Below are 21,794 nucleotides of genomic sequence, written 5' to 3' on the forward strand. Positions count from 1 at the left end.
CGATGTTCAGCACAATATTTCTTCTACTTTCGGAATTCAGAAAACAGAACGTAATTCAAAAGCAGGAAATCCTGGTGACTGGGTAAAGGAATTAAATAGAATGCCAATTTTGTCCCCCAAAAAGTCCCAACAGTCATGCTTCATCAGCATGATGGTTACATTATACTGTCAAACAAGCACATAGAAAACGAATCAAGAGAGAAACCATTATCTCTATGATTTCTTTTTATGTATCATCTTTTACTCGATGGGGTGACAAATGTCACCCAACAATTTGTCAAATGTACAAAGGTAACCCACAGCCATGCCGAGGTGCTCTTATTTAGTAATGCTATATTCAACACTTCACAGAAAAAGTCCTGCAAAAAAGATATGTTAGGTGGACAACCGTGAGAAGATGCAAAGAGTATTATCAAATCCAAATTCATTAAAAGCAAAGTCATATAGCTAATGTAGCTTCAAATCATATAAACCACCATAATTGGTCTGACATGAACAATGTAACCTGTCCCACCAGGAAGTAATCACCACAAAGAGAGCACTCGTGTTCAGTTTCTCTCCACCCAGAAAAGCTTATACAATGTTTTAGACTGTTGCTGACTGACCAAATAAAAGGGTTTTGATAAAGTGTTCTAGGACAGAATAGGAGTGCTTTTATCAGATGGTGTTTTTTTTTCCTAATTACACAGCATTCTTGTAAAAATGAATTTACAACCAAAAAATGCAGGCAAAATTTTAAGCAAATGCAAACATCGTGCCCAAGCTAGATGCTCAATGGGATTATATAATCCATGCTTATTGATATCTGTTATACAGGTTGCTTTATGTGCAGTTGTGGGTTCTGAACCACAAGCAAACCACATGTATCAATTTCCCAATACATATGCATGTAGGTGGCTGCAAGCACAGCAAATAGGGAAAATGCTGTCAAATTAAATCATCTCATTCAAACCTTGTCAGGCTCCTTGGCTGATCATCCAATTTATCAACACCATCTTGCACGATACCATTTGAAGATCTGGAATTTTCAGATATTATACTGCCTGCAATCTCCTTAAGACCCTGCATTAACATAGAAGACATGAATTGCTTATGAAGTCAAAGAAATGTTAATTGCCTCAAGAGAAGAAAAAAAACACCTAAACACCATCATCAACCCACACATCCATACAATCACAAACTAGCATTTAAGTATCAAGTTTCTCATAGCTACAATCAATGAACAGCTTCTTAACCCCTTGATGGTACCATGAAACTTGAAAGCATACATCCAGGTGGGTTGACTTGAAGTTTGAACCATGAGTTGCACTGCAAACTATAATATCAATTCAACCAACTGAAATGCCAAAACCAGGCAGTCTGCACTGGGGAAACATAAATTTATTTTTCATGTTGTGAAAAGAAAAGAATAAAGAATCTCCTTCAAAAGCATTTGTAATTTCTATAAATTTTTCATGTCATGAAAAGCAGAGATTAAAGAATGTCCTTCAAAATAATTTCTACTTTCCCCAGCTAGCAAATCGGAGTTTACTTCCAAAACCCTCAGTGGAAAAAAGAAAAGGATGTATAAGACTTCACCAAGCCCATCAACTTAAAAATGTTGCAATGAAGTGGTAACAGAAGCTTTCACTGAAATAACCAGATACCAAACCACCTGCTTGGCAGGCCAGCCCACTTATAAAATGGAAATGGAATAACTCTTGTGAAGCAAACAGCTATGCATAAACCTAAGCTCTAACCATTTGAAAATGGCACCATTCATGTAAAACAGAAGATGACAAGGTCATCAATTTGCACATTCAATAACTGTGTATTATTATCACCAGATTGTCAATTGAGATCATGGAGCATCTAACAATTATTTTTGAAGTCAGAAAGAGGGATACCTGGAAACTTGGAGCTTCTGTAGATGTGAGTAAACCGTGGGACTTGCCAGGTAGTTTAAGCTGTTTCTGAAAGAAGATGTTGAACAAAGGATGTGATCAGTGAGAACATGTAGATGAGGAATCTCCCAGATATGACACCACATTTGAGAGTAAAAAAAATGTAAAAATGAATTCAAACTGTATTCTTTAACAGGTCAGGTAAATAAGCAGAAATTAATCCAGATATCCAGATGTGTTCAATACTAAATATAAAAATATGCTTTAGATTGATGGGGAAAAGATTGGACTTCAGATCAATGGGAATAACGATGGCATGCCATCAATGCTCATTGGCATCAAACACCATGTGGTTAATGAATGCATTGAGGACCCACACAGAGCATGTTATCAAGGAGAATTAAAGAGGTGCAGCTGTATGTGGATTATAATATTATCTAATTACATTAAGGCACTGCTGTTTGAACATCTAGTGAACAAAAGCATCTTAACTTGGATCTAAGGTAGATGGAAAAATTCTTTTAAGCATAGCAAGTAGTGAATAAGAAATTATTTTACACTTAAAAGTCAATAGCAAACTTGAAATTTATGTAGCTACTAATACCAACCAGCATAGTTTCAGACATTGGTACACTTCTTCCATTAACAGCGTTGCACAGGTACACCACACCCTCAACTGCAAAATTCTGTTGCCAAAATTAGGTTAGCATATGCTCAAGCCAACAACTATGGGAAAAACATAAACCACAGATGCAACTGCAAGTTACATAAGAATGTAACAGGTGGCTATTATTACCATAACACAGCAGAAAACAAGAAATGTTTGTAAATATAACAAGACACACTGAGATTACACTGCAAATATGAGCTTTTCCATAAACAATCTAATATATATATCAAACCAGCCAACGGATAATATTGTAGACAATAAGATAATAGTAGAATATTTAGATATCATAAGTTCCAATTTGTATCTCCCAAACACTAGTATTGGATATTTTGCTATTAAGAATTAATGTGATCTTCACCATAGCAGTAGATAAAAAGAGTTCAGGTTGGCCGTTCTAATCATCTCTTATTCATTCAAACAGTAACTTTAGGATTTTGTAGCCATCAGATCTAAGAGTTATTTCAGTATTTTTGGATATTTTCAGGATAATAAGCAATTGATTTCATAGGGACCCATTTGCCTTTGTTTCGCATCATTACCAACTACGTACCGAAAAAATGCCCCTTCTAAAGAAATCATGCATTCATCATGTGTTGTGACTCACAATTTGTGCAGCTTACCCTCTCATTTTTTCTAAACTTTCCAATCACTGGATTCCTTGTTTCCTTGCTTCCTTTCTTTTTTCTTAGTTCAGTAGCATTAATGAAAACTCAATAAAAGGAAATATAAACATCTTTAAGATTCTTATCATATGACCTGTTACTGCTATCCGGGAGGCACCCTGATGTATTTTCATATTTCTTCCTTTGAGATGTGAAAGATGAATTTTCTTTTTCTTTTTTTTCTTTTTTTTGATAGGTAAGAGAAATGACTCAATGAGATGTATTAAAAAGTGCCTAATATAAGGGGGCACACCCTATATACAAAGGGGGATATGAAAGATAAAAATTTTAAAGGAAATGAGAACAAGACATTAATCTTTTTTATGAGCATGAAACATATTGAATCAAAAAAGAAAACACACTCAAAATAAGACGGTAATCTTTAATCAACAAGCAGGACACACTTCTACAGATGTTTACCTGTAACCAACAAAGCCATTCATGTATTTAAAACCACTACTAAAGGCATTATCTTCCCTTGATTGCCCAGATAAAGTTCTCTTCTTGAATACAATCCCTTATATTTATTTTTCTTTTTCTTTTTTGTACTTCAAATTTTTTGGATTGCAAGCTTTTCTCAGGCCAGGATAAGCATTGAAAACAGATATAAGTGTTGACCATGTTCCACAATAATATAGTTTCTTTTTTTCAAATCAGATAACAATATAAAAGGTATTTCACCTGCTTATATTCCAATGAACCTATCTTCCCATCCTGCAATTGAAAACAAAAGGTATTCACAAGAATTAAAGAAGATTCACAAAAGAAATGAGAAAAAAGTATATGTTAAGAAAAAAAAACAGAAGAAAGAAACACATCAATATATGCTAAGTGTGTACTGTTGAATTAACAATCTGCCAAGCTACCCAATAAAGCTGTTTAATATCCACCACATTGAGACAAAATGGGTGCTTAGCTCAAGTTGTTCAATCTATTGGAGATTTGCTACAATCTACCCATGATACCCTAGATTTATATCAAGGAAAAAGACATTTGATTTGGATTTTGAAAAGAGATGCTATGTACAAACAAATGCTCCTCTCACTCTATGACAGAGGCCCCATATTCACAGGAGAACCTGGCAAGTCACAGGTTCGCTGGGTGATTAATGCATCCACAGCCCTACTTTTAGGTGATAGATACACCCGCTAGGGTAGTCCAGTTGGTCAATGCGAACATTGGGAAGTGTGGTCCCAGTAAGTGGCACATGGTCCTAAGTTCGAATCTTGCCACTAATGATACCCTGAATTTAGCCAGTACTAGTTGTTGCAGGGTGGTCAGCACCCCGAGGTTTGGGTCCCCATGGAAAGTCCTAAGGGCTTGGCCATGGAAGGTTCCTTGATTATCCAAAATGAAAAATAAAAAATTGGGTGAGAGATACATGCAGCGCCTACTTTTTGGAGTGGATTTTAAGGTCAAGTTTTGGTGAGAGATAGAAGCATTGCTTCCTCCATTAAGTGGATTTAAGGTTACAAAGGAGATTTGTTTTTTTTTCTAAAAAATATTCTTCACAAAAGAAAAAAAAAATTATTAGTGAAAAATATACATGCAGATCTAACATGGGGTGTATTCAAATGTACAGTCCATTCATTAAATACATCAGCGATGACATAATTTCTAAAAATTTAATACAGAGATTCAGTAGGCTACTTTTCCCTACTCAATCTCTGTTCTTAAAGCCCAAATACATTAGCTAGACATATTTCTCAAAAAAATTTATGATATTTTAAGTGTACAGTCCATTCATTTAATGATTTTTTCTTTTTTATTTTTTGGTTTATGTGCTGCCTCAACTGTAGCCTTCTTTTTATAGAGCCTCATTGTTGAATGAGATTGTGTATGAAGTTTGAAATTTTTCTCCAAATAAAACTCATCAATCCAACTTATCAGAAAAAAAAAAAAAAAAAAAAAACAAACAAACTAAAAACAAAACAAAACCTCACCAATCCAGAGACCATCCTTTGTAGTGAATCCAAGTCAAAGCCAATTTGAGAAATATCACCACGAGCTTCAGTAACCTGTTTCACAAGTCTGTTAATAATTTAAAAAAGCAGAAATTCCATGATAGCACATAGTATTATAATAAAATGCAATAAATCATGCTAGATCCTTATTGAATTGAATTGAATTGAGATCAATTTAGAACATGGAAATGACCACATCAAAGATTTGGATACTTATTATGTATTCGATACGTTTCCCTGTATCTAAATCAGTTGCAGATCACAATTTAATGCTTTAAAGGGTTGGGAGGGTTTGTGCAAGGTTCCAGGTTCAAGTCCCAATGGGAACAAAAAATTTACCCATAAAAAAAAAAGGCCTGTTTGTTATTCAATAAGCTTCACCAGAATTAATTATTCTGAGTGCATGGTATTAAGATAAACATATTCTGAAACTCTCTTTTTTTTTAAAAAAAAACTTTATTTTTTGTTGCTTTACGTTGTTTCTTAGATATAAGATACAAACTCATTAGGGCATAATACAATAAGGGAGGTAGATTTTTGGATGTACCTCATTCTTAATTAACTTCGAGATCTCCTTCTGCTCATCCAGTTTTCCATCCAAATTCTCAATTCGCTGTGTCAAATGCCTTTTTGTTGCCTGATCACCAAAAGAATTTACAAGAATCAAGAAGCTATATACAAATTTCATGATATTTACGAAATTATAACAAGGGAGGTTCATTATAATATATGCACCACAATTCATAATCAATTCAATAAATTGTCACAAGTTAAAGGCTAGAAATAAAAATCAGTTGGAAACAAAACTCTCCAACTTATCTCCTCAATTCAACTGAAAAAAAATTCAGATGACAGCAACATAGGGTCCAGTCCGAGAGCATAACTACTGGGCATTAACTACATCAATCCTTCACATTAACATGCCAGTCTAGAGCCCCATCCTAATGCCCCCACTCCACAAACAAACAATCAAACAAAAAACCAAAAATGCATCAAAGGAGATGTCATGAAGTATCACTTGGTGCTGCAAAAAGGATACACAATGGAAGCTAAAATATGAATTTGTGCATCATCAATTAAACATAGAGGGCTCAAGAAAAAAAGAGTCATTTGCAAAAATTTAGTGCACTTGCTTTTAATGAAATTGAAGAGCCCACTTTGTAACAACAAAATCCTTATTATCGAACTCTTTTCAATTTCTCAATTTTTATTGAAAACAAGGAAAACTAATTTTTTAGCCTGAAATGTTGACATGCAATAAAAGGTTTATAGAGCAATATTAATGGGAAAATTCAATACAAATAGTTAGAGCAATGAAGATTTTTAGGCTACTTTAATAACTGTTTCTTTTGAAAGGAAACTTTTGTACAATTTTAAACCAATCCAAAACATAAACTAGAATAAAATAAAACAAATCTATACTATGCTGTCTTAATTCACAAGGATAAAAAATAACACAATTTTTTGATAAGCAATCAAAGAGAAGATATATATTAGTAAAAAGAGTTATACACCAAGGAACACAAGTTGTACAAAGGGAAACAAAAGGCATAGCACGGAAGAGGGAAAATACAAAAAAGTGCTCCCTCTCTCATCTAGATCCCATCCAATCTACATAATCGATCAAAGGCATTGATCAATTTTGAAGAAAATTGTATAGCCTTTACAAAGAAACAAGGAGAATGATGCATGAGACCACAGAAAACCAAGAATTGCGACCCACAATATCAAAAATATAACATGTCCATACATGAATCATCATAACTAATGATCATCCAGAAAAAATGAACTATAGCATGAGCATCCACACATTGTTGAAAAAACCAATTGTGAACAACTCATAAAAAATATCTAAACTGTTTGGAACACAAAGAATGTGCTTCTTTTCAAAGTATCTGATGTGCTCACCTTTTGACATGTGAAGGATACCTACTATAGACAACAGTACAGTATTTTGAAGGGCCTCAGAAATATCAGTAGTTGCTAAAACTTCTTTTGTTTAATAGGCAAATCAGTAACTGCTAAAATCACCCTAAAAGTGAAAAACAAGACATAATAGAGTCGTACCCATTCCAAATAAAAATCAAAAACAATATCATAGAAAAGTAAAATAGATATTCGCATATGTTTTTCTGATTAACATCTAGTCCACTTAAATGAAAAAAGGGAAACCCTTACACAAGCTTCTTTGCAGCATATATAAAATAAGACAACATTAGCAAAACTAAGACTTACAGAAAGAGCGTCTGAGACATGCTCCAGATGCTTTTTCAAGTTTGTAACCGCAGTTTCCATATTCTTCTTCGTTACATACATAAGATCTGATATTGAAAGACCCTATACATTTAAGGAGAAGAGAGAGAGAGAGAGAGAGAGAGAGAGAGAGAGAATAAGTAAATAAAGGAACAAATTAATCTCTTAGCATGAAAACTACCATTTCGATAACTAAAAATTAGAACATTCTGGAAACCTCAACAATATTAAGCATGTGACTTTCTTCGATCAAGGCACCTTCCAAAGAAGTTTAAATGTCACTTTCTAGGTTTTGATCCCAAAAAAAGCAACGTAGAAGACTTGAAAGATCTTAAGTCCATCAATTTTAGAAAGGGGAGTGTATAAACTTTTACAAAAAGTTTTGGCAAATAGGCTCAAAACAACAGTGGAAAAGCAGTTTCAACCTATCAGCATGCTCTTGTAAAAGGAAAACAAATTCTAGATGCAATTCTTATTGTTAATGGAGCGCCCCCTGTTTTGGCGTATTTTTATTTGATTTCTTCTCTGTCTATCAAAAGAAAAGCAATTCTTATTGCTAATGAGGCCACTGATTTAAAGTTAAAGAGCATCAACATGGAGGTTATCTGCAAGATCGACTTCAAGAAAGGAGTACGATCACATCAACTGAGAATTCTTAATTATGGTTTTGGTCAAAAGCAGATTACATGGATAAAATGGTGCATATCCACCACATACTTCTCTGTTCTATTTAATGGGAACCCATTTGGCTTCTTTCAAAGCCCTAAGGGTTTAAGGAAGGGAAATCCTATTTCCCCTTATTCATTTTGACGATGAAGGCTCTCAATCAGATTCTGAGTAGAGCTAGGGAAGGGAGTTCAATTTCAGGATTTAAGGTGGGTCAAATGGGAGGAGAGTGGATGAAAGTGCCTTATCTTTTGTTTGTCTTCTTGTCGATGATACCCTATTTCTTTGTGACACCAATCAAGGGTAATTGAAACATTTGAGTTGGAAGTTGCCAATTAGGGGACTAACTAATGTGGAGGGATTAGCTTCTATGTTGAGCCATATAGTGGGGAAGTTGCCAACTACCTAATTGGGCCTCAGGTTTTTCCCAAGATTTTTTGTGAGAGGTATCCCCGCCCCATGTATTGAGTTATGTAGTGGGGAAGCTGCCAACTACCAATTTGGTCCTCCCTCTAAATCATCATGGGTGTAGGAAGCAGTGGAGGAGAGATTTCGAAAAGATTGGTGTTGTGAAATAGGCAATATTTATCTAAAGGAACACTTAGTATGATTAAAAGCTCATTATCAAGTCTTCCAATCTATTTTGTCTTTGGTCATTATTTTGAGAAGGATAAACTAAAGTCTAGAGTAGATCCAAAGATTTTTTTTTTGGGGTGAGAGCTTGAAAAAAGGACTCGGTTAATTGGTCTATTGCCTACTTAGGGGAAAAAAAAAAAGGACGAGGGCCTTGGCATTTATAATCGATCCACTTTAAACAAGACCAAGTGGAAGTGGATATCCATAACTGACAAAGAGTTCTCATAGATACATGTCATAATAGGGAAGAATAGAGTAGAGGAAGGAGGTTGGTATTCGAAGGGTATGAGGAATGGCTATGAAGTAGGGGTGTGGAAGAAAATTAGAAACAGGTGGGAGGCTATTAGAAGCAAGGCTTGCTTCATAATTTTTTTTATTTTTTATTTTTGGTTGATAGGTAAAAGAAGATTGTATTAACAAAAAAAAAGTATACACAACGTATACAAAGCAACCAGAAGCGCAAAAACACAAAAACCACCAACCGCATCCTAAAAAGGGCCTAACTAGTCTATGAAGTCTAACATCAACAAAGAACCATCCCCAATGTACAATCTAACTCAATCCCAAAAATGATACAAAAAAGAACTTTTAATTGTTTGGTCTAAGTGTTCACAGTTCAAAGGCTCTCCTATTCTTTTCCCTCCAAATGGTCCAAAATAGGCATAACATAGCAATCCTCCAAGCCTTTTCTTCATTTTTTGCCAATAAAGGAATCACACCAACTCAAGAGCATCCCTCTCACTAAATAGTGCATCACCAATTGTACATCAAATAAAGCAAAAAATCAATTGCCACAAAATGTGTGCTTTTGGACAATGTAAGAGGATATGATCACTTATTTCTTCTTCTACTTTGCACATATAGCATCTATTCAACATCCTCCAACCCCTCCTTTTGAGCTGCTCCTGAGTCAAAATCTTGGCCTAAGTTGCTTCCCAAACAAAGAAACTAGCTCTTACAGGGACCCAAGAATTCCAAATTGGACCATAAGGTAATGACTCCACCCTCCTGCTTGCTAAGGAGGAGTAAAAAGACTTAACTGAGAAGTTACCATCTTTGTCTCCATCCACACCATAATATCATCGATATCCAAACAAATGGAGTGATCATACAACCTCTTAAAAAAGACATCTACCTCCTCCAACTCCCAATCATGTAGCTATTGGATAAACTTAGGACCCCAACTACTATCGTCTCAAACATCAATCACACAAGCATCTTTTGAAGAAGTTATAGAATAATGATCCGGAAAAGAGTCCCTCAAAGGCATGTCCCCACACTACTTGTCCTTCCAAAACTTCACCCTGTTCCCAAAACCAATCTTAAAGCTTGATTTATCTTTGAAAGTCTCTCATTCATTTTTTATTGTCTTCCAAACCCCCACTCCATCTCTCTCTCTCACTTCTTTAGTGCACCACCCCCCTTCTTCTTGTCTATACTTACCAACAATTATCTGTTTTTGAAAAGGGTGCCCTTCACTCATAAATCTCCAAGACCATTTCCCCAAAAGATCCTTGTTAAAGATCGAAAGGTTTCTAATGCCCAATCCCCCTTTCCATTTATCCAAACAAATAATATACCAATTCACCAAATGTGGCTTATTGGCCACAAGCGCCCCCTCCTCTCCCCCAAAAGGAAGTCTCTCTAAATCTTCTCCAATCTAATAGCTAACCTCTTAAGGATGACAAAAAGAAACATGAAATAAATCAATTAGTCGGATAAGGTACTCTTTATCAATGTCTGTCTCCCGCCTTTTGAGAGATATTGTCCCTTCCACAAAGCAACCCTTTTCTGGAAATGTTCTTCCACCCCCCCACCCGCCTCTCTTCCCACACCCTAAAGGACTTGTACGGGGCACCCACCTTGCATCCCAAAACCACAGCAAGCTCCTCCAAATTTTAGACTTCCCCCATTGGAATCAATTCACTTTTCTCCAGATTAATCTTTAGCCTGAAAATTGCCTCAAACCACATGAAAACCCAGCTCACGCACTCTAACTTCTCCTTACTAGCATCACAGAGAATGAGGGTATCATCTGCAAATAACAAATGAGAGACCTCTACTCCCACATCATCTCTTTCTCCAACTAAGAAGCCATCGATAAAACCCCCTTCCTTTGCCCTGATAAGGAGGTGAGAAAGAGTCTTCATCATGAAGATGAACAAATAAGGAGACAAAGGGGCCTCCTTCTCTCAACCCCTAGAGCTTTGGAAGAAGCCAAAAGGGGATCCATTTAACAGGACAAAAAAACATATTGTAAAGAGACCATCTAATCCATCTTATCCATTTGCAACTAAACCCCATTCTCTCCAAAACCACAAGGATAAAACTCAAATTAACATGGTCATAACTCTTTTCAATGCCAATCTTACAAATGATTCCTCTCAAGTTGCCTTTAACTTCAGAATCAATGGCCTCGTTTGCTATCACAACAACATCCAAAATTTGCCTCCCCACCACAAAAACATGCTAAAAATCTGAGACTAAGTTTCCCACCACCTTTTTAAGTCTGTTAGCGAAGAGCTTGTATAAACCTCCTACCAAGCTAATAGGTCTAAAGTCCTTTAAATCTTCTGCAGCACCAAAACTAGAAATGTGGCGTTTAAACTCCTCTTAAAGGTCTTTAGCTCATGGAATTTCTCTAAAACCACCATAACCTCTTGTTTCACAAAGTCCCAACAAAATTGCCAAAAACCCAAGGAGACGTCATCCGGTCCAAAGGCCTTATCACCACTTAAGCAAGATAAAGTTGCAAAGACCTCCTCTTCAGAGAAGGGAATCTCTAGAGCTTGGGAATCATCACTAGCTAAGGAATCAAACACCAACCCATCAATGTTCGGCCTCCACTTCCCTACCTTGGATAGAACCATGTGGAAAGCATTTGCTACACCTTCTTTAATAATGTCCTCCCCAGAAAGCAATACATCAATCACCCTTAACTTGTCCAGAAAAATCCTTCTTTGACGAGCATTGGTCATTTTATGAAAAAATCTAGTAATCTTATCCCCTTCTTTTAGCCGAAGTTCTCTTGATTTTTGTCTCTAAGAGATTTCCTCCAATTCTGCCCATTTTTTTAAATCGTCCACCATCCCCCTTCTAACCTCACATTCCTCCACTGTAACAGGTCTTTCCCTTTCCTTTGCATCCCACAACCCTAATTGTGTCAAAGCCTCAAGCTTTTTTGTGGAAGAGTCTTGCCCAATATTATTTTCTGTAAAAGCCACCAAAGATGATTGGGTAGTAAAGACATGGGAGCACTTTAAGGAGGGGGGTTAATTGAGTCCCCATTTTTTATTATAATTCAATGATTGGGAACTTGAAGAAGGAGAAATCTTTTTACAAAAAGTGCATATATGTTTAATTAGAGGTGATAAGGAAGATAGGTTGAACGAGAAGGAAATCAAATGTGGCAAGTTTTCTATTGGATACTCTTTGCCTCCTTAGCCAAAGGAAGAAGAGATTCCTTTCCTACAAAAGCATAATTTGGAATTCTTGGGACAGTAGGGTTATTTGCATGGAAAGCGACATGGAGAATTGGCTCATAAATTACTCTTTATAACAATTAGAAAAAAAAAATCAATTCCACTCTTTCCAAATACTGCAAATAAGTACAAAGGGATCATCCACCCCATGCTCTTCCTTCTGTTGCCAATAAAGTTATCATGCCAACTATCCAAGGTCTCCTTAAAAAAAGGGAGGCAAAACCCAATGAAACTATAATAGAGCAAATAACAAAGACCACAAACTAATCAGGATATGTTTTGCTAATTCCCCCATTGAGTAGCAAATTAGGAAGAATCTCGTCCCTTATAAGTTGGCCAATCATTAGCATTTTCTCCTTGATTGCTTCCCAAATGTATTATTAAAAAAAACAATCCCAATTTTACTTATTAGAAAAAAAAAACAACTATCCCAACTCTTGGAAGGAGCATAAGTACCACCATGTTCCTAGCCAAAAATGTACAAAAAGTCTCCAAGCAAAACCATTTGTGGAAAAAATTCATAGAAAAGCACTTTCATTGGGACAATCCCACATTAGGCTACTTTTCCTCCCACCAACAATCACTGCAGAGTGAATAAACTCTAAAACAACTCTACTAACTACAAATCCCAATTGTAAAACTCATCAGGATCAAGGATTCAACAACCCTGACTACCCTCCTCATGGCCCAAAAGAAAATCAACCAAGCAACTTTGTTGCAGCAATGTTGGGCAAATCTACAAAATAATCTTTCAAGGTGTACCTCCCATAATGTGCATCATCCTAAAACCCAGTCTTAGTCTCATTGATCACAAAAATGCTTGAATTAAATATCAAAGCAACCTACTTCTTCTAATAGTGTTCCGAAGGCCAACACTGCCAGACTTACCAAATGGCTTATCAAGACAATTAACCACTTACCAAACAAGGTTTTATTGGGCACCAAGTTACCAACAAGCTTCTAATACACAAGCCACCAATGACCTTATCAAAAGAAAACAATTTACCACCTAACCTAGTGAATTTTGCACTCCATTAATCTCAAAAGAAAGCAATTTAAACCTTTAGGCCTAATGTAGACCACTAGAATCATAAAATAAGAAATAAATAGATTAGCAGGTAGGCAATGATACATTTTATGTGTAATTCACCCCGACTAATAGGCATTAAAGAGACAAGTCCCCTCTTAAGGTAATCCTCAACTAAATTCCTCACACAAGCAGCCTCCAACACAAATCCAAGTAGACAACAACTTTCCAACCTTACAACCATCTACATTCAAAACATCTACCTCTGAAATGAGCTCATTTTTTTTCACATTGACTTTTTAGACCAAGCACCAACTTAAAGAAAATAGGAACTCACTGATAAGATGAAAAGTATTCCTTTGAAAATTGTGAAGAATATTTGTGGATTTGAATCTTCATCTATAGTTTAATTGATGATCAATTTGGGACTGTTGAGGAATAACTATGAATTCAAAAAAATAGATTGGGAATTTATTTTAAGATTTTTAAGTAAATATGATTTAAATGTCTATTTCAAAAAAGATTATGAATCAAAGAAAAACAGAAAAGGAACACTTGGATTGGATTTATCAAAAAAAAAACCACTTGGATTGGATCCTCTTAGGTTGCCAAACTCCACAAAGATTGGGTGACTAGAGCTCCTCTCTGTGCTCTGTAGAATCCTTCAGATTTATTTTGCTAAACCCTATTTGACAATCCAGAGTCATGTCATTGTAATCCTAAATTGGCCAATTAGCAGAGAGCAGTTCTTTTTCAATTTTCAAAACGTAATTTTGTCATATCCACTGGTGAATCAAAATTACCAGTAACATGTTGATTCGGATTGGATCCTCTTAGGCTGCCAAACTCCACAAAGATTGAGCTCCTCTCTGTGATCTGTAGAATCCTTCAGATTTATTTTCCTAAACTGTATTTGACAATCCAGACTCATGTCATTTAATCCTAAATTGGCCAATTTGAAGATAGCAGTTCTTTTTCAATTTTCAAAACGTAATTTTGCCATATCCACTGGTGAATCAAAATTACCAGCAACATGTCAATTTGTTCTTATCAAGAAATGTAAGGAATTCAACAAGAATGAAAGATGGAAACACTGAAATACTTGAAAGGTGTCTCTGTTTTTTGTTCCTGCTTTCTTCTTCCCATTTAATTTTCATTTGGTTATCAAATACGTTCTTTTGTCTTTTACATAATCATGCAACAATGATCGTCTAAAACATGATGGATTTCACAAAACCCCAAAATAAATCCTAAACATGGTGCTTTTTTGTTATTTTTAATAACTGACAACCTGTAACAGGGGTGCCCCTTCACTACACTTTCCCCAAGCAAAAGAGAAACGAGGAAAAATATCCACAACTTATTATCATACCTTCCACCACATGTAACCATATCCCAATGCCCCCAAGGTGGCAGCTGGGATTGCAAGTGATGTTATGTTGCCTGATAAGACAATAAAAAAGGATTATGTTAAATCAATAACAACAGACTTGACCAGAAAAATGCCATGTGTGCAAGAGAAAAAACATGACATGAGTATCCACAAGTAAAAATTTGCAACAGTTATCCATTGACCATCTTAAACAGAGGTGGAAAATTGTAAGAATTATTTAAATATATAGTACCAATTTGGCCAGAATTCCCATTTAGAACAGTTATCTGTCGAGCTGAGGCAAGTTGTTTGACCTCCATTGCTAACCGACGGACCTATAAGATAGTCACACGGGACATCCAGCAAAACAAAATAAACAAATGAAAAAAAAAAAAAAAAAGATGCATGAAGTTGCAGAAAATAAATATCCCAACAGGAAGCACATATTCTACTACTGAATCTATTGATCTACACTAAAACCCAATACCCCAGAGGAAATACCAATTCAAAAAACACACTGCATCCCAGGAAAAAAAAATTATAATAGCAAGTTTGATGAATCAATTTATATAAGTCAGCATGATCCTTAAACTAAGTGCTAAAAGAGTCTTCTCCTGATGGATCTGCATGGAAACTGAAGTTCCACAACTGCCAGCAGCTAGGAAGAAAGAACCCAGCGAAGGGCTGCAGCACAGAAAAAGCCCTTGGCCTCTTTCACGGAAATTTCTGATGATGATGTATGATGAAAATTTTGAGGTAGAAGAAGTATCTGCCCTGGACACAAAAAAGAAGGGAGGCAGAAAACCCGCTGCAAATGCCAAGGCAGCTGCTGGTAAGCCAGCTGCTACTGCAAAGAACAAGAGAGGAGCAGCCAACAAGCAGCAGCCTCAGCTACTGGGCCAGACACTGCTAACTGAAATCTTCAAACCGGCAGAGACCTTGGGAATCTCTCCAGAGAAGAAGGTGAGGAAGATGAGGGCATCACCATTTAACAAGAAAAGTGGATCTGTGCTGGGCAGCAGTACTGGGGAAGAAGACGAGACAGCTGAAACCAAAGAAAATTCAGGCTCTGCTTCTACTTCAAACAGCAGCTCAGGAGGGGAACCAAATGAAGTTGTGATGCCAACAAGGACTAGACCACAGAGGGCGAACTGTGTGCAGACAAGGTACATGCTGACTGCTAAGTGACTCTGAGAGACAAACCAACCGCTGATTCAGAATTTGATGGAGAAGATGACTAAATCTATGGTAGAGTGGTTGGTTGGTTTAAGTCTGGAGGGAAGGCTAACTGAAAACTGAAGTTTGAATTGGGAATTTGGCTTGTTTCCCACTTGAGTTGTAATTGTAGTTGTTGATGATTATCCTAACTGAAAGTTTAGATAAAAAAAAGTGCTAAAAGGGAGTTTTATTTGACTTGAACCATTCTTTCTTTCTAGTACTACACTGCTTTCCCGTAAACATACCTGGGCAGCAATAGCATCAGAATAGTCAGCTTCACCATTTGATGAATCCCCTTTTTTCTCCAATCCTTTCACCAATGACTGCCCATAAAAAATAGAAACCAATTGTTACGGCACATAGAGGGTGTAAATCATGTTACTAATGCTTTGTTTGGTTCGCTGGGAAACTTGTGAAAACAGAAGAAATTAAAACGTATCATTCGATACCCAAGCCAACACAATATGTCAAGGTTCCCCTTTTCTCTTTTTCCCAATTTTCTTATAAGCCAAACAGACCGTTAAATTCCCAAAAAAATAAATAAATAAATAAGTAATATTTATACAAAAAAAAAAAAAAAAAACTAGTAATAAGAAGAAGAAAATTTGTTTTTCTTCATTGATGTGCAATTATCAATAAATAAAGAATAATGGCCAAATTTAAACAACAAACAGTAACCCAATATAACAAATCTAAAATAAAATTACCTGAAGTTCACCCAATATATCCGACAATTTGCCATTCTTGAGCAAGATCGTACTGGTGTATCCTGTAGGAAGAAAGTAAAGCAAAGATAAGAAGATGAGAACTGGACTGAACGAAGAATTGAGGTGATGATGGAAATGGATAATCCCTTAATTACCTGCTCCAACCAGGATCAGGATCTTTGAAACCCCTACACCAGTTTGCATCGCCATCGCTGATCGGGTGATCAGAAGCCCTAATTTTTTTGGTTCTTGGCCTCTGGGCGTGGAATGTGATATGAGAATACGAAGACGACGTCGTTTTGAGAAAAATCCCGTCCGCTGTTTTATTAAGGTCTTTGGTCAAGCCTTGCGGTATCGAGCCTGCCTTCCGGCGGGGACTTTCCGGAAAAGTACGGTCGCTTTTAGAAAAAAATTACTTGAAATATTATAAAAACGCTAAATTAAATTACTAAACAGCGTCTCACGAATAAACTCATACATTTTAGCATTATAATAAATGAAAATTTTAAGTCATATTTGATAATAATTTTTTAAAACCATTCTCTATTTTTTTTATTAAAAAAAAAAAGGAAAATATGTTTGTCCATCAGAAAATAAAAAAAGTTCTTAAAAATAGAAAATATGGTGTTTTTTTATAATATTTTTTTTACTTATTTTCACTTTTTTTAGTATTATTTTAAAAAATAATAATATAAATGCGGAATATGTTTAAATAAAAAACACTACACATAAAAATTATTTTTAAAACATATTTAAAAATATAGAAAGCGCATTGAGAATATTTCAAGTTGTCAAACAAACTTTTATTTTACAAAATATTAAAGAACAATTTTTAATTACTATTTCAAAAAATATCTCCCCAACAGAGCCTTATAATTGTCATGTGAGTATTAAAAGATAATGGCTTAATAATCTAAGAAATTATTTATTGCTTTTAGCCAATAATTCTTACAATTTTTTTTTAAATATCATTACTTTTAGCAATGGTATTATTTATTTTTTATTATTTGTTAATTCAAGGTTTCTTAAAAATGATTTTGATGATAAAAAATAAACAACGTTAATTAACCCTACTCCAAGAAGAAAGCATGACTTGAATAAGAGGTGTAAGTAAAACCGAGAAAAAACCGACAAACCAATCAAAATCGATTATATTGGTTTAATTTTCACTAATAAAAAAGGTTGGTTCCATTTGAAAATTTTGAAAATTGACTTTATGTATTTGGCTTCCAATTTTCTTGTCTTTTAATCGATAAAAATCAAACCAAATCAATATTTTAAAACTTATATATAATTGTTTAATGTTTGATAAGTTTTTTTATATTAGATTCTGTAGGGACCCCTCCCCCTGATGACATGTGGCACATACTTCCTGGTGACACGTGGCACGCATTCTCATCCGGATTACCCCCATCCGGATTTCCCCAAGAGTACACGTGGCGTGCTTCTCCTATCCGGACTCCCTTAAGGAGAGGCACAAAACACTCACAAACATAACATCCGAACGACCGCCACATCACATCCGGACGATCGACATATCCTATCCGGATATGTTTTGTTCGGATCGTTGACCGAAGTAAGCAAGTCTTGCACGTCATCCCAACAACCTGCCACGGCCCACGTTCCGCCACCTGCAAAGTGAAAGGACAGGAATGAAGTGACGGCAAGTCACTTCCCACGATCTCTAACAGTCGCGACTCCTCCCACGATCTCTGTCAGCCGCCCGTAGGGTGATGATGACCCTGCCACCACCTAGTGGCATCATGACAAGCCAAAATATCTCCCTACCATTAAAGAGGAAAACAAAGCTTCTGGTACTATATATATGAACCTTCACACAAAGAGAAAGGTGAGCTTGATATACCCAGTAAAAAGCCAACTGATTTATCTCTCCTTCCATGGCTAACAAAACCATCGGAGGGTGTGTTTGGACACCCTGTCCGGATGCCTTTTGCAAGAATGACTGAACTAGGAATCTATATTGGTTGAGATCGTGCGTCCATCCATTTGGTAACTACGTGGATCACCAGGAGCATGAGGCCTTAACATTGACGTCGTTTGTGGGAAAGTCGCTGATTCAGTCACCAGCAAAGATGGTCACATCTTCCCGAAGCAGTTCATCTGGGAGGGGAGAGGAAGATAATTTTGAATGGCGCCGAGCCATCGAAAGAAGACAGTTGGCAAGCGAACGACAACTGCAAGCTCTCTTCCAAGAGACAGAAAAGTTAAGAGAAGAAAACGCGGTGCTACGCATCCAGGCTTCATCGACGGGGCCTCTCCATCGTCAGCGTTCAAGAGGCCAGATAGCAAACTCAAGGCCAGAACCAGAGTCAATATACCCTGGGACAACAGAAGCCGTCCCAAAAACAAGCAACGTTAGGCCACATGAGCCACACACTCCCATGCACCGAGCTTCTCGTGAGGAAGGCTCAGACTCTACTCATTTTTTAGCAAAAAGACAACGCGATAAAAGGCTCTAGTTGTCAAACTCAATGCGCGCGAGACTAGACCCACAAGAACCTAGGAGGCCAAGGCCGCCAGTAGCCACAACCTGGGGAGCGCACCTTAACCCTAGGGTGCAGAACGTTCAACCGCACCTAGCGGTACGACAAGCTGGGAAAAGCTTCCCAAATGAGCCACCCATTGGCTCCATCAGCAAAAGGCTGGACGACATGCTCTCCACGCCTTTCTGCTCTCATATTATTCATTACGAGCCCCCAAGGGGATTCCTCGTACCCAAATTCTCCACATACGATGGGTCCAGCGACCCCTTCGATCATATCATGCATTATCGACAGCTCATGACTCTCGATATAGGCAACGACGCGCTACTATGCAAAGTATTTCCCGCCAGCCTACAAGGGCAGGCCCTCTCATGGTTTCATTGTCTACCTCTCAACTCTATTGACAATTTCAGGGACCTATCGGAGGCTTTCGTGGGACAATACTTATGCTCCGCTCGACATAAGCAGAACATCAGTACTCTACAAAACATAAAAATGCAAGATAACGAATCCTTAAGGGAGTTCGTGAAACGGTTTGGTCAAGTCGTATTTCAGGTAGAGGCTTACAGTATGGATGCTATCCTGCAGATCTTCAAGCGGAGCATCTGTCCAGACACCCCATTTTTCGAATCACTCACTAAAAAGCCTCCAACAACGATGGACGACTTGTTCAGATGTGCAAACAAATACTCAATGCTCGAAGATGACGTACGAGCAGCCACCCAACAAGTCTTGGTTGCTGGACAGGCATCTAGAAGTGGCGCGGAAAGAAGTGCCAAAATTCCTAACCGGCCAAGGCCGTCCGATCAAAGGCAGAAAAGGCCAAGTCGCCCGGAAATGCCGCCCTTCACACCTCTCTCCATATCATATGAGAAACTTCTCCCTATGATCCAAGGCATGTCTGACTTCAGGTGGCTTAGGCCCCTCGGAACGGACCCATCCAAAAGAGATCATAGTAAGAGATGTGTCTTCCACAAGGAACATGGTCACACGACAGAAACATGCAGGTGCCTCCATTATTTGGTCGAAAGGCTCATCAAGGCGGGACATTTAAAGCAATACCTCCGCTCAGATGCCGGAGGTAGAGATGCTTCCCAAAACCACAACACTGGAGCCCCCAGGGCCCCGGCTGCCCCCAAAGCTGTTATAAACTATATTAACGGAGACCCATCTGACGAGGAATATGACTCCAAAAGAAAGAGACAAAAGTTGTTGCGGGTCGCATCGGTACGTGAGCGTATCAACTCCATCCGCCCTGGGATAATTGGGGGGGGGGGCCCTCACCCCATAGATGAGACAATCATTTTCCCACCAGTAGACCCCACCCGGATATTGCAGTCGCACCGCAACGCACTCATCATATCCCTAGAAATAGGGGACTTCGACGTGAGACGCATCATGGTTGACCCGGGCAGCTCGACCGATCTTGTGCAAGCATCGGTCGTTAGCCACATGGGGCACAGCCTCATAAGCCTCGAAAACCCTTGGTGAATCCTATCCGGATTCAACGGGTCGTCAACTACTTCCTTGGGAGACATCGTACTACCGGTCCAAGCTAGCCCAGTCACTCTCAACATACAATTTTCGGTGGTACAAGATTTATCACCCTTCAATGTCATCTTGGGGCGCACATGGCTACACTACATGAAAATCATCTCCTCTACATACCATCAAATGGTAAGTTTCCTTACCAAGGATGGGCAAATTGACCTATATGGTAGCCAGTTAGCCGCTCGCCAATGCTACCAGATAGCAAGAGAAGCAGAGACCAACCAGGAGGATGCATCCCTCCCTGAGTCCGGCCATGCATGTGACCAATAGCAATTATTGGGTCCGGCGGACAAAGATCCCTTGGCAGCGGATCCCTTGCAAACAATCCAAATTTCAGAAGAAGGTACTCACCTTACGAATATCAGTTCCCTCCTGACACCAGAAGAGACCCAGAACATGCAGAACGCCCTCAGACAAAACCATGACGTTTTCGCATGGGCACATTCTGATATGAAGAGAATTCATCTCTCCATTACCTCTCATAAGCTTAACGTCTTGCCAACAGCCAGACCCATTAGGCAGAGGGTTAGACGTTTCCACCCGGACAGACAAGCAATTATCCGGAACGAGATTGACAAATTACTAGAAGCCGGATTCATCAGAGAAGTAGATTACTCAGACTGGTTGGCAAATGTTGTGGTGGTACCTAAAAAAGAAGGCAAATGGCGGGTGTGCGTCGACTACACTAACCTCAATAACGCATGCCCAAAAGACAGTTTCCCTTTGCCACGGATAAATCAAATTGTGGACTCCACTGCTGGGCAAGGGATGCTCTTTTTCTTGGACGCCTTCTCCGGATATCACCAAATCCTCATGTCCCCGGTTGACGAAGAAAAAACAGCCTTCATAACACCACATGGTCTCTATTGCTACAAAATCATGCCATTCAGACTCAAAAACGCTGGCGCCACTTATTAGAGACTGATGACAAAGATCTTCAAACCTCTAGTCGGCCGCACAGTAGAGGTATACATTGACGATATCGTGGTTAAAAGCAAAACTCGGGAGGAGCATGTCCTCCACTTGCAAGAATTTTGCACCTCTTAAGGAAGTATGACATGAAGCTGAATCCTTCTAAATGCGCCTTTGGCGTAAGTGCTGGCAAATTCCTGGGATTCATGGTTAGCCAAAGAGGGATAGAGGTTAGCCCGAATCAAGTCAAGGCAGTCATGGAAACACCACCTCCCAGGAACAAGAAG

The 21,794-nt window shown here is 37.9% G+C and overlaps 2 protein-coding genes across 2 annotated transcripts; both read right to left on the reverse strand.

The window, feature by feature from the left end:
- Nucleotides 1-75: 75 nt before the first annotated feature.
- Nucleotides 76-16,953, reverse strand: LOC100246806 (uncharacterized). Its single transcript, XM_002277119.5, has 13 exons — nucleotides 16,696-16,953; nucleotides 16,541-16,602; nucleotides 16,079-16,156; nucleotides 14,869-14,950; nucleotides 14,616-14,686; nucleotides 7,415-7,516; nucleotides 5,727-5,816; nucleotides 5,159-5,233; nucleotides 3,897-3,929; nucleotides 2,492-2,569; nucleotides 1,887-1,952; nucleotides 953-1,062; nucleotides 76-359 (listed from the first exon to the last, which is right to left on the reverse strand). The coding sequence occupies exons 1-13, from the start codon at nucleotides 16,748-16,750 to the stop codon at nucleotides 338-340; spliced, it is 924 nt and encodes a 307-aa protein (XP_002277155.2). The 5' UTR covers nucleotides 16,751-16,953; the 3' UTR covers nucleotides 76-337.
- On the reverse strand, nucleotides 14,872-16,072 carry LOC132254616 (uncharacterized). Its single transcript, XM_059740521.1, has 2 exons — nucleotides 15,601-16,072; nucleotides 14,872-15,462 (listed from the first exon to the last, which is right to left on the reverse strand). The coding sequence occupies exons 1-2, from the start codon at nucleotides 15,785-15,787 to the stop codon at nucleotides 15,176-15,178; spliced, it is 474 nt and encodes a 157-aa protein (XP_059596504.1). The 5' UTR covers nucleotides 15,788-16,072; the 3' UTR covers nucleotides 14,872-15,175.
- Nucleotides 16,954-21,794: the final 4,841 nt, after the last annotated feature.

This window comes from Vitis vinifera, chromosome 1 (genome assembly GCF_030704535.1).
Source record: "Vitis vinifera cultivar Pinot Noir 40024 chromosome 1, ASM3070453v1".
NCBI lineage: Eukaryota > Viridiplantae > Streptophyta > Magnoliopsida > Vitales > Vitaceae > Vitis > Vitis vinifera.

What these genes read in the sequence shown, in the direction of transcription:
- LOC132254616 (XM_059740521.1), bottom strand. Translation starts at nt 15,787, where the DNA reads ATGTACCTTGTCTGCACACAGTTCGCCCTCTGTGGTCTAGTCCTTGTT. An exon ending in TCCACTTTTCTTGTTAAATG is followed by an intron (nt 15,463 to 15,600) that starts GTGATGCCCTCA and finishes TGTTCTTTGCAG; the next exon opens with TAGCAGCTGGCTTACCAGCA.
- LOC100246806 (XM_002277119.5), bottom strand. Translation starts at nt 16,750, where the DNA reads ATGGCGATGCAAACTGGTGTAGGGGTTTCAAAGATCCTGATCCTGGTT. An exon ending in AAAGGATGGTCTCTGGATTG is followed by an intron (nt 3,930 to 5,158) that starts GTGAGGTTTTGT and finishes TTTCAATTGCAG; the next exon opens with GATGGGAAGATAGGTTCATT. An exon ending in CAATGTCTGAAACTATGCTG is followed by an intron (nt 1,953 to 2,491) that starts GTTGGTATTAGT and finishes ATCTTCTTTCAG; the next exon opens with AAACAGCTTAAACTACCTGG.